At 35.4% G+C, this 13,432-nt stretch overlaps 1 protein-coding gene across 6 annotated transcripts in view; it reads left to right on the top strand.

The window, feature by feature from the left end:
* The window catches only part of Bap170 (Brahma associated protein 170kD), a 113,396-nt gene that overhangs the window by 62,174 nt on the left and 37,790 nt on the right, over positions 1-13,432 (top strand). For all 6 annotated transcript variants that reach the window (XM_018458642.1, XM_018458650.1, XM_018458658.1 and 3 more), the window contains exon 4: positions 8,439-8,590. In XM_018458642.1, coding sequence (XP_018314144.1) covers positions 8,439-8,590 — 152 coding nt within the window. The remainder of the gene's footprint in view (positions 1-8,438; positions 8,591-13,432) is intronic.

The following is a 13,432-nucleotide window of genomic DNA, read 5'->3' on the forward strand; positions in this document are numbered from 1 at the left end:
ACAGGGTGTTTCATTTTAAGTGATATGGTCGATTATCTTGCGAATCGATGATTTTATTGAAAAATTTTTCGAACGAAAGTTGCATGAAGGGGCTTAAAGGGGGACACATGATAGAAATGTGGACTTGACCTTGAGTGACATTGTCAAAATCAGGTCAAGGTCATTAATATTTTTTAAAATGGAAACCCCTATTTTTTATTATATATTTTTATAGCTTATCTCGAGAGCTTTCCAAAACACTATAATAAAGTTATTTCGTTAAATGCTTTCCGAGTTATGGAGGCTTGATGGTTACAGTACCGCCGGCGTTATCCATGTATCTCATCTGTTATTCGGCCGGATCAGTGATCGGTCTTGCCTTAGTTGGCCGGATCAGTCCCGATCTTGCCTTAATCGGCCGAATCAGTGATCGGTCTTGCCTTATAACTTAACAAGTACTTAACGAAAAGTAACTTTATTATAATGTTTTGGAAAGCTTTCGAGATAAGCTACAAGAAAATGTAATACAAAATAGAGATTTACATTTAAAAAACCATTAATGACCTTGACCTGATTTTGACAAGATTGCTTAAGGTCAAGTCCACATTTCCATCATGTGTCCCCTTTTAAACCATGCAACTTTCGTTCGAAAAATTTTTCAATAAAATCATCGATTCGCGAAATAATCGACCATATCACTTAAAATGAAACACCCTGTATATATAAATTTTTATCCAAAAATATTGAAAACTCAACAAATAGCAAATTGGAAATGGCCATAACGATCGATGCTGGATCTCTTTTACTGCTTAAATAATTCAATGTGAATTAGTTATATATTATACTATATCACCGACGAGATACTATTAAAGACATTCTTACAGGAGTTCACGTCCCTGTGAAAGCTGTTAATTAAAACTTGAAATATATTCATTATGTGAGTAAGAAATTGATAACATAGTATTAATTTTATGATTTATTAGTTTCATAGATACGTACATGTATGTAAAACTAAAAGATAATCGATTTTTATTTAAAACTGCGCTTTTAATATCATCATTCGGGTTTGATTATCGATAGAAATGATAATTGTAGAAGAAAAAATTGTAATTTTGTAATAATATATATAAAGATATTATAACGTTGTAAATATGCATATTTATTTATACAGCATTTATATAATAAAAAATCATGAATTAATAATGTATTAGCTAAATATTTATGTTAATAATTACAAATTTATATCAATTGTCGATAATGACAGCGTTCTTCAATTACCTTCGGATCCTTAGAGCTCTTTTTATGAGGACGAAAATTTGCCTAGGGTTGACGGTCTTTAATATCTTGTCGGTGATACTATATATGTACACACATGTATACAATATTTGTAGTCATTTGAATTGTGCGTCGAAATTTTATCGAACTTAAAGACGCAGCTAAACTACTGAAATAATATCGCAATTAAATTTTGATGCTTAATGCTTTATTAAAGAGATCTTAATATGCTGGAAATCTAATTAAATTTATTTATTGCGAAAGATATTACCTCGGCCTGGAGTCGAACCTGATCTCTAGCTTTCAGTGCGAGCGTCCTACGCCTTTAAACTATCGAAGCTTTAATAATATTCTTCGCAATAATCAGTATAGGGTAACTGTCCCAATTACTGCCGCTTTTTTCAATCATAGCATTAGTATAAAGGTATGAGATCGTTATACATTACAAATATTAGTATTAAACTACGACTATCGTATGAACATAAGCACAACTGTATAAGATATTCGATATGTTTTGTATTTATGAAGTAATCAAAGAAATTAGGAATGTCACTGAACATGTAAACTCCATGTTCTTCTAATTAAAAGTGAAGCAAAACTGCATAATTTAAAAGTGTAAGCAAACGTGGTATTTTCACTTTCTTGTATGTTCTAAAGTAATTTTATGATAACGTTTGAATGACATTTCAATAAGCATAAAAAATTGATGGGTTACTTTTTTAATTAAATTTATTGAAATAGCAGCATTAGGGATAATAATTTAAGATTTGTCTGCATTACTGCCGGCAGTAAATGTCTGCATTACTGCCGGCAGTAAATGAGTCCTATTATGCGTCAATATATGTATACAATACGCCAATTTTGGCAGTATACAATACTGCCAACTTTGACGCCTTTAATTAAAGAAGTGATAGGTATTCTTAGTGTAGAACGATATGGTAAATATAATAATATACACTAGATTAGTGCATACTAAAAGTTGTTATATAGGCTATATAGGATGTTCCATTTTAATGTCCCACTCCAAATAACTTTTTGATTTTTGATCTTAGAAACAAATGTTTCAGACAAAAGTTGTATGGCTTTGAGGGGGACATAAGGTGGTGTCATTAGTTTGACCTTGAATAGTTGCTTGAAGGTCACTTTCAATTTCTTAAATGGAAACCCCTATTTTTCATTGGATATTCTTGTAGCTTACCTTAAGAGCTTTCCAAAACACTATAATAAAATATTTTTTCATCAAGTACTTTTTTAGTTATGATGCTCGAAAATTACGGTATCTCCGGCATTTAGCATTATCCAAGATGTCCGACCGACAGCTAAAACCTCTTAAATGTTGTTTAGGACCATGAACTGGATAACATTTATCAAAATCAAGGCCATTGGAAGTTGTACATTTTATTTTCATTTTTACGTTAAAATGAATTTATATGCCTAAATTCTAACCAGAATCGTAAGGCTCGTAACATATTCCTATAAGACTTGTAAGAATTTTTTTTTTTAAGTGTTTATACCTTTATACAATATTTCTTCTTATTAGCCATAAAATTTACAAGAAATCGTAGATATTTACGAATAAATCGTATATCTTACGATACATACGCATAAAATTAGAATACTAGTCATAAGTTTTTATATATACAAGTTTTACGAGAACACATTACGAGTTTTACGATTCTGCTTAGAATTGACTGCTTAGAATTGATTAGTGTAAAAATGAATGAAAATAACAGGAACATCCTCCAATGGCCTTGATCTTAACAAATGTTATCTAGTTCATTTAAACAACATTTAAGAGGTTTTAGCTGCCGATCGGACACCTTGGATAATGCTAAATGCCGGAGGTACTGTAATTTTCGAGCATCATAACTAAAAAAGTACTTGATGAAAAAATATTTTATTATAGTGTTTTGGAAAGCTCTTAAGGTAAGCTACAAGAATATCCAATGAAAAATAGAGGTTTCCATTTAAGAAATTGAAAGTGATCTTCAAGCAATTATTCAAGGTCAAACTAACGACACTATCTTATGTCTTCCTAAAAGCCATACAACTTTTGTGTGAAACATTTTTTTCTAAGATCAAAAATAAAAAGTTATTTGGGGTGGGATATTAAAATGGGACACCCTGTATATGAAATTGACAAAGTTAAATATAAAAGCATAACAATATTTTAAACGATTAAATGCCTAAAAATGGTGTGCCTTGTCATATTATTTAATACAACATACATGTATTATTTTATTGTTAAAGTTGCTTATATTATGCTATTGCATTTAGATATTTTATATAAAGCAATTTTTAATGTGCACTCCAGTGTAATGCGAGTAACCGAATTCACTATTTATTTACGAGAAGATTTTGATATAGATTGCAGTAAATGGATAGCAGTATTAGGATACATGAACAGTAATAGGGAGACAGTATTAGGTACATGCGGCAGTAATCGAGGCAGCAGCATTTGGATAAAGACTGGCAATAATATTCAATACCTTATATTTTATTTTTTTTCTATATTTAACTTATAACTATTTAAATATGTAACTATATTTCAATAATTAGTTTTCGAGTTTATTGCTTTTATTGTGTGTATATTAAAGTTTTTATTTGAATATTGTTGGTGTGGGTACATTTAAAGAAAACTCTGTAAGTGGTATCAGAAAATTTATTATAACAGAAATGACTGTTTTTATCAAGAATACAACGTGGTGAAAAGGTAAAAGACAAGATGGAGAGCGCACGTAGCAATACACAAGACGTATCGAAAGGAAAAAACGGCGCTAACGAACATGCGCAGTAATCCAGTCAATAATAATTCGACAGAAAGAATAACGTGTAGACTGGAATTAACAAAAGAAAATAAGAATATCAATACAATTTTAAATCTCGCAACAAATATAACATCAAAATAATAGGTATCCATTATATATTTTAAAAACCTCAAAATAAGCATATCAATTACCACTATGTGCTTAAAGTGACAATAATTGGGACAGTTACCCTATGTATGGAAACAATTTCTTTCTTTCAGACGATGTAATACAAACAATAAGAATCCTATTGGATCGTACATTTGAAAACTCAACAAATAGGAAATAGAAAATGGCCATAAAAAAATATTGAATATTTTTTCCAGCAACTAGAAAGAGCTGATGGGGATTGTTTGAAAAAAAAGTGTCTCGATGGCGGACATTGTACCTTCTTTCCAAGTGCTTTGAAACAAAAAACCAAAAAGATTCTTGAATTATATGAATGTATATACAAGATAGACTACGGACACATAAAAGATTCCAATTCATAAAAAAATGGAGGCTTTACACAAACAAAAAAATACAATTTTTTAATAAGAAATGCAACCTTTTTTTATTAAAAAAAACTATTGAAGGTTTTGTTTTTTCTGTAATCTATCTTGTGGAGAATACTTTTTTTACACATATGTGTAAAATTGAAAGCCGATTGCTTTATTAGTTTTCGAGATAAAAATTTCGCCATTTTGTAAAATATTGTAATTCCGGCTATTTTGAGAAAAACGATTTTAAAGTTTCAACTTAGGTAACCGAACGTATAAAATGTGAATTTTTATACTCACAGCTAATCAGCTATTTCAGGCATATAGTAAGCTCTCTTCTTCCTCGAAAAACTCATTTTGGACTAATCTTCCGTTGTTACGAATCGTTCTTGCCTCCTTGGAAGATTCTAAACGATGTCGCCGTCGGTTAGCTTGTTGTATTCGTTGATTGCTTTATTGTTAGCCATCATTTTAGCCTGAGAGCGAATTTTAATTCTCATAAGCTCCATCATTATTAGAAAAGAATGTAGCCTCCATTAAAGAGACAAGCAGCTATAAAAGCTGTGATTTCGATTATCGATACTTCTCGTTTTTATACATAGTAAACATTGGGGATGCATCGGACCGTAAAATTACCGGATACCGGATATTGAATATCCAAAAAGGATATGATATTGGGTATCCGATCGGATGTAGGCTAATTATTCGGATATAGAATTTTTTCCAGATATCCGGTACAAATTTCCCAAAATTCTAAAAAAGAGAAAGCAAGGGAAAAATAGCGGTAATAATTTTTTTATCTTCTCAACATGAAAAGAATAGAATGCTGCATCAATGATGCAAACTTTCAATATAAAATTTCAGTCGGATATATTGCCGGATACTAATGATATCCGACTATCCGACCGGTTAGTAAAAAAAGTATCGGATAATACCGGATATAGAATATTTTTCGGCTATCCGGTGCATTTCTAGTAAAAATAGTTGAAAATATCCGTATGCGCCCAAGTTAATATAAACGTACTAACAGTGAGACTAAATATGCTTCTAGCCATGCATCCCATCACTTATTTATTCTCTTTTGTTTATTCTACATCTCATAATCAGTCATACGTAACGCCGCGACGCCGTGCAATCTAATTTCCATCTGTGCGCCTTACTCTTGAAATGGTTCTACAGGTTTCATTTTGCGAATTCCGGCTTTAAATTTTTTACAGACGTATTCTTAATATTTTAAATTTTCAAAAAATGTTATTAACAAAAAATCGTTTTTGTTTTTATTCAACAAGGTAGAAAGCTTGTTGAGGTACCTCTTAAGACGTTACTTAAGACGGTCTTATAATTATTGAATAGACTATGAGAGAATACCGTAGACTTTATCTGTAGTAAAGTATGTATTCGTAACTTACTATATACAGCAACAACTATATGTCGTGGTGAAAGGATTAAATGGTTTGTAAGAAGTATTTTCTTGTAGACTTGTCCTGTTATTAATTTTAACTAGAAGTTCTTAATATATGTATTTTTCAATGACATAACATTACTTTCATCATCTTACGAACTGTGTAAAAGGGCAAAGGACGACTTTTAAAATTCTGGGATGTAGCCAAAACTTTCTACTCTATATTTAAATACGCTCAAGATATTTATTTGTCCTGATATTCCTGCATCTGAGTATATCAGTGTTTATCATTATCGCTTTTTATATTTCGTACCACACGGTATAGCACTCGGGTCATCGCCACTCTTGCGTTATCGGATTAAGCCGGATTAAGCAATCGCTGTTCTTTTCGATTGTATCTGAACGATAGAAACAATGAAGACACTTTTATTCAATCAAGATCAAGGTGTCTTTTGTTCGATCTGCACTAGAATTATCGAACAAGGAATCACTCCTCTGAAAGAAATATCATGATAAGTATCGCCGGTCGGTTGCTACTTTGCGCTAGTATTCCAGATAGCAAAACGTATCTCAGCAAAATCGCACAAATCTATGATTGCTTATGATGTTGGAAACTTGCCACAGATTTGTCTTCAACGATTTCGAACATACCGATACTGTAGTAACATGCAGGCAACAATTGCCAGCAGTTTAACAGCGTAAGATAGCTGTATCAATGTGTTGTCGGCAATATGACAGCATTGTATGATGCTGCATATTATTACGGCAACATGATGACAGTAGTATGAATTTTGATAATGGTGATTTTAAAGTTGTCGGCAAATTGCTGGCAAGTTGCTACTCAAAGTTATCATATCGTGAAGGCATCAAGTTGCCAACAAATCAGCTCAGGACTCAGTTATCAGCTGCAATTCTGGTAGTAACACATGCTTAGCAATGCATACTTAGCAAGCAATATGCCAGCAACAAGACAGACACGTTGCTATCTGGGTAGTCGCCGTCATATACGCGGCGTGCAGCAGCAGTAGTAGCAACAGCAGCACGCTGCTGCGGTAGTCGAAGTAATGTTCAGTAGTCCGCACCCGCTGACGGCCAATTAGGCTCTGGGCTGCTTGCTCTCCACCGTCTGCACCTTCCGCGCTGTACGTTGGTTGCATGAATGGATCCGCTACATCTATCCCCACTACTTTCTTTCGCCCACCCACGACTCAATGTCCTCTCTTCTCCTCCCCCTCGATGCCTCATGACGACCCCCTCCCTCTTTTTATCTTTCTCTCTTACGTTGTCTCCTGCGTTTACTCTGTTCGCGTGAGTTCGTCGCACTTTCGACGGCCGGCGGTTGCTCGGTCGATCGATCGGTCGGTCGGTCGGTCGGTCGGTTGGTCTGTCTGTCTATCGGTCGCCTTGAAGTTTCTTTCATCGGCCTTTGTTATTGGCCACTGTTCTGAGTTATACAATCTCTAGATAGAATTCCGCGCCACGTGTTGATACCGTCGCAGGTCAACCGGTTCTCCGGAAGTGTCAATCAATTCCAATGAGTCGAGAGAAGTGTCAGCCGCAATCTGTTTATCCTCTAAAACTATATAGTTAATCCAGCTGGTTTTTGCTCTAATTGTAAGAAGACTATATATTTTTCCGATTTATTTTTTGTGACATAATCTTCCGACGGTATAGTAACGCAGTTTTGTTGTGCATTATATAATGTATCTCAAGCTGTTTAGAAACAAGAAGTGATCGATGAATATTTTGTTTTCGTTCGAACCGTCATTCGATTTTTGAAATTCTTTTAATAGTTACATTCTTAGAGCCGTTTCAGAAGCTTGTTACATTCGCCCGATTACATACCACCACCCTTTTCTACTCAGACGTTCCATATCAACCTTTATTAAATCCAAATGAATCCTATACTACTGAACTAAATCAACATGAAAATCGCTTGTACGATTACTTTTAAAGACACGTCGACGGCTGTTGACCGCTTTTGCAAAGTAGCCGTCCGGGTGTACTGTACCCGTTGCATTCTGGTTTGAAACGGCGTGAGCGTTTTTTAATCCTCCGGAGTTGATTGTGGATCTATTGGACACATTCAATTATACCCTTCCGGAGCTGACGGTGAATCTATAAATTTTACTCAATTATATTCTTTAGGTTACATTTGCAAGTTTGAATTATTGTTGTTAAAATGAACTTAGTGTTTATTCTTTTTTATACGAGTTATATAATTTTGGTTCCTTGAAGTTATTAGTTTCTTTTAGTCAACACAAACTAAATGATCCAGCGTTAGTAATTGTGTTACAGATTTTGATATCAGCTTCGAATGATTATGTATAAAAAAAGAATTGAGAGAGAGAGAGAGAGAGAGAGAGAGAGAGAGAGAGAGAGAGAGATTATGTATGTATCTATTATTTAAATAGAGTGGAAAGATGGACTCGGGCAAAATGTAATTTCATTTCTTGCGTGTGAAATACTAAAGTATCTTGATGTTGTGCGTTCCAGGTATCTGGACAGGTACGAAAAAGTCCATTTCCTAGGCGAAGATGGTCAACAAGCCGATGACGACGATGAGGACTCCAGGCATCGGAAATGGTCGGCCAGAGCACTGCACTCTGTTCCTCTTACTTATAACCATCATCAACACAACATTGCAGGTGAGTTGTGCAGATTAATGTGCTAAAGGCCTTCGACATTTACAACTTTTAGAAATTTTATATCGAAGAATCTCTTGATGCATCATACTGCATATATCCGAATAGACAATGTATCGTCGTTTTATTATGTTTGTCCTTTTATTTTCGAGAAATATACAAATTCGCTGAATACGTCGGCAGTTTCGATAAATCGTTTTTGCCAATTTATGCTGGCGTGCACGTTTCGATAGATTTCAGGACCATGTACGCACAGCCGGGTACGTACCAATGCATTTTCCATTGTTTTCCTCCTTGTCGGCCTTTTATCGTCGCGTCGCGCCGCGCGTACACAGCATTCTTTTCTTTCTTCCCCCTCCCCCCCTCTCCTCCTCCCTCTCTACCTTTTTCTCTGTTTGTACGTGTGAGTCACGGTTCAATAATTCGCTACGTTAGCAATTTCCGGCTGTCAGAATTTTTCGCCCGCTCGTTCCGCATCATCCCTGCAGCTCTGCGTAAAAAAATATCGCACATTTCGGTCCCTCGACAGGTCCTTCCGCGATTTTTCCTCTCAAACCTATTTTCATTTATCACGAGAAATGTTCGAATTTTACACGACCGTACGTTTACAAATGTACTGTAAAAGAGAGAGGTTATTTGACATCGGCTCGCTCTACTAATAATATACTTGGATAAATTCCCAACGTTGAGTATCGACTAAAGGTTAGATTTTCTGATTTGAATATTTGCAGAGATACCACCGGAATTGCCTAAAGCTTTGCATGTAAGGAATTAATTAAATCGGAGCATCTCCTTTCTATCGTGCTTTGCAGCAAGTCGCGCCGTCTTCGCGGGAGACGCGCTATACACACATACGTGCTGTGCGGCCAAGGCGGCAACGGGTTATTGACGTGCTGCTGCTCGGAGAGCAGCAGCGGTGGCGGGCTATCGAGCCGGAGAGAGATATAGAGAGATAGATAGCGGAGCAGGGCGCACATGCGAGTCCGCGACCCGGCTGGGAGCCGCGAATGCATGCACACCGAGGCGAGGGTTCGAGAGGGAGGCCATAGGAGGGGTCGCGCAAGCGGCGTGTGCAAGATAATTTAATGGGCTATAATAATGACAAACATTTATATAGGGTGTACCAAATATATTTGACAGCCTGATAGTCTTGCGTTCTCTTGCCTCAATTTATTTTGAGCCAATTCTCCTTTGGCAAACATATTAAAATTCTCTAATGTTATATGTACACTGAGAGAAAACTAAATAGTTCTAGCGACTATAAATTTGGCAATTTTTGCAATTGAAGTACCTGTAACTAGTTTTACAAAGTAATAGAAACTAAAGTAGTGCTGAATGTCATAAAAATATAATCACGGTAACAAATTGTAAGCACTATTAATTGGTAGTGAAATAGTGACTCAATTACATTGAGTAGTTACTTGGACTTCATGCAAATAGATATAACAATTACATTTGTCTAGTTTAGACAAAAATTTTTAAAGTGTCGCTCAGTACGAGTAGTACGCAGCTTTGTCACCAGAGGGACGTAGCGGAGTTCAGTTTCTCCTAAGAAGGAAACCACTCAGCTTACGATAAAAGGTGCAGCGTTGGTTTCAAACTTGGAAGACAAAAATAAATAAGAAATGCATACACAAATTTGTAACTATGTATTATAAAGCTTTAATAACAACAATAAGTAAATTAAGTGAACTAAGAAAATATAGTAATATTAACCATTTATAAATTGATTATATGGTTAATGTACTATATTTTCTTAGTTCACTTAATCTAGTATTCTTATTAGAATTTAATAATATGTATATAGTTGAGGCGCTATTTCACTACAAATTTATAGTTACTGATACGACTTTTTTCTCTGAGTGTACACATGCACACACATGTACACACAGGGTTTCCTATAACTGACGACAAATATTTTAAAGACATATTCTTGGTAATACTCTAAGACGAAAAGTCTAATACGGAGATACCGAGGCTATGATAGCTTTCAAATGGAACAAGTTTAAAAATTACGAATGGCAGGGCTAGAATTTCGCGCTGATCAGTGTGAAAGTGTTGATTTTAGTATTGTTAAAAACATAAAGTTCGAGGAAGCATCTTCACACTATGTTGCCAAAGGGATGGCAACATACAATAGTATAAAGATGCTTCAAACTTTAAGCGCGCGAAATTCTGGACCTGTCATTAGTAATTTTAAATTCTTCCTTTACATTTACAAACTATCTTAGTCGCGGCATTTTTGCATTAGACTTTTTATCTTAAAGTGTTACAAAGAATCTGTCTTTAAAATATTTATCGTCAAATTTGGGACACTCTGTATATATGTATATATTAAAAAGTTGACACTTAAATACTTATTCAAATATTCATATAGAAAGAACGATTTTGCGAAAATATCTAAAAATTTAGTTAGAATAATTTTGTTGGACTATCAAAATAATTACGTAGGAATCTTAAACATGATTCTGCAAAAAATCTTGCAATCATCTGAGCGTCCTACATGATTATTTTTATGGTTTAATAAAATTATTTTTAGATTTGTATTTTTAGATCTAAAAATTATCTATCTAAATTTTTTTAAATACTTCAGCAAAATTGTCCTTTCTGTGCAATAATAGTTATTGAGTTTAGAGAATTATTGTTAAAAAACACATTGTTTTGGATATTTGGTTAAATAATCCTAAACCGTCAATTTTTTAAAAGTATTTTAAAAGTATTTTTAAACTTTTGTGGTCTAGATATACAGGGTGTTTCCAAATTAAATGGCAAAACTTCGGGAGCGTGTAGAGGAGTAAAAAACTAAGAAAAAAAGTCCTATAGACATATGCTCCTTTTTGCTTTGTTTCGCAGGAAATCACGAAAAAAGAAAAAAATATATTTAATTTATTATTTTAATTATTTTATTTATAAACTTTTTAATGAAGATTTTGTTCGAAATGTGCACCTCTTGCAGCAATACAAGCATTGCATCTGTCAAACACGGCTCTTGTAGCAGCCAGGCACTGTTCTTGCGATATTCTGTTCGCTGCAGCTACGATACGATTTCTCAAATGTTGCTCTGATTGAATAGGCGAAGAATAAACTTCTTGCTTCAGAGTACCCCATGCATAGAAATCTAATGGCGTTAAGTCGGGCGAACGAGTTGCCCAATGTACTGCTCCTCCACGTCCAATCCATCGTTGTGGGAATTTTCTATCTAACCAGGTTCTAGCGACTCTGCTGTAATGAGCAGGGCATCCATCTAATTGAAACCACATTTCAGTACGTTGTTGTAATGGGATGTTTTCTAAATAGTCAGAAAATTCATTCTCCAAGAAATTTAGAAAACGGTCCCCATTTAATCTTGCAGGTAAAAAAAACATTTTTTTTCGATTTCTCTGAAACGGAGCAAAAACGAGCATATGTCTATAGGACTTTTTTTCTTAGTTTTTTACTCCTCTACACGCTCCCGAAGTTTTGCGATTTAATTTGGAAACACCCTGTATATACACATATTTGTAAATGTTTGAATTACGAATTCTTAATTATTTGGAAGCTTTATTTCGCCGTCTAAGATTCTCTGTCCAAGATTTACTTCGCGAGAAACTTCTCGCTTGCATCTTAAGAGTCGACAGGAGAGACTATGGAGACCTCTAGTCAAAGATGAATTTCTTTATGCTGAAATTACGGCTAAAATACTGCATGAACTGCGTTTTAATTGAGATATTCTTATTCGAGAAAGGTCACGTGAAGGCTCGTACAGAGCGATTTTTTTTGGAAAAAAGCTAAAAAAATAATTAATTTTGATATCTCACCCAATGTATACTATAGCGCAGTTGAGATGTACATAATTTTATATTTATTATTATATAATTTTTCAAGAATTTGCAAAACCGACTCTGTATGTACCTTGACAATTTCATAAAAAAAGAAGCCAAAAAAGTCTCATGATGTAATATTACTTCTAGGAGATAAAATATCAGTATGAAAACATGTATCTGGCGATCGTGGTGTACCACGAATAAGGAGCATATCATTTTATTTATTATAATGCTTGTAAGATCGAAACTGCAAAAATCGGTTCTTTAGCAGACTTTGTAACTTCGTAAAATATAAGCCAAAACAAGTATCATGGCAAAATATTTCTTCTACAAGACAAAATATTATATTATATGGAGTTTGATAGAGTGCAGATATGTAGTTGCACCCGCTGCCAAAATAAGGTGTAAATGAGTTGGCTCGTCACTCCCATTGACCCTTAAGATAAAATAGATAGAATCTCAGCGTTTCGGCCTTTCATCCCGAGAAAACGTCAATTCCAGATTGGCCTAAGAATTGTCGGGAGGATGTATACGGTTTTTCTGGGACATCCCGTATACATATATAGAGCAGAGCGCATATATGTGAGCCGTCGCGCCGGTGCGTTTCACCCGTTGACTGGCGGAACGCGCGGGTCTATACTCGGCGCACATGCGCACCGCACCGCGAATAGCCTCGCTCGCGATGCCGCCCGCACAGAAGCTCTGAGGTAACCCGCCGGATGGACGACGGGGAAGGTGGGACGTGAGAATATTATGAGCGCGCAGCGCCCGGGGGCTCGTCTGTATCGGGAAGGGGTGCGAAAATGACGCTTACCGATATCTATGTGTGCGTAACGATTGTTAATTTGCTTGCCAGATTCTCAGTTGTGCGCGGTGGCTGCGGCAATTACGACAACGACGACCTCGATTCCGGGACGCGAGCTCCCGCGTTAGCGTAAGTCGCAAGGCGTCCCGTTATGCCGTCTTCCCCGCCCGCGCAATGCGAGCATCCGGAACTGGGGCAGTAAAGGTTCCCCGAACGGGAAGCTATTCCCATTTCCCA

This window comes from Mycetomoellerius zeteki, unplaced genomic scaffold (genome assembly GCF_001594055.1).
Source record: "Mycetomoellerius zeteki isolate Tzet28-1 unplaced genomic scaffold, Tzet1.0 scaffold117, whole genome shotgun sequence".
Taxonomy (NCBI): Eukaryota; Metazoa; Arthropoda; class Insecta; order Hymenoptera; family Formicidae; genus Mycetomoellerius; species Mycetomoellerius zeteki.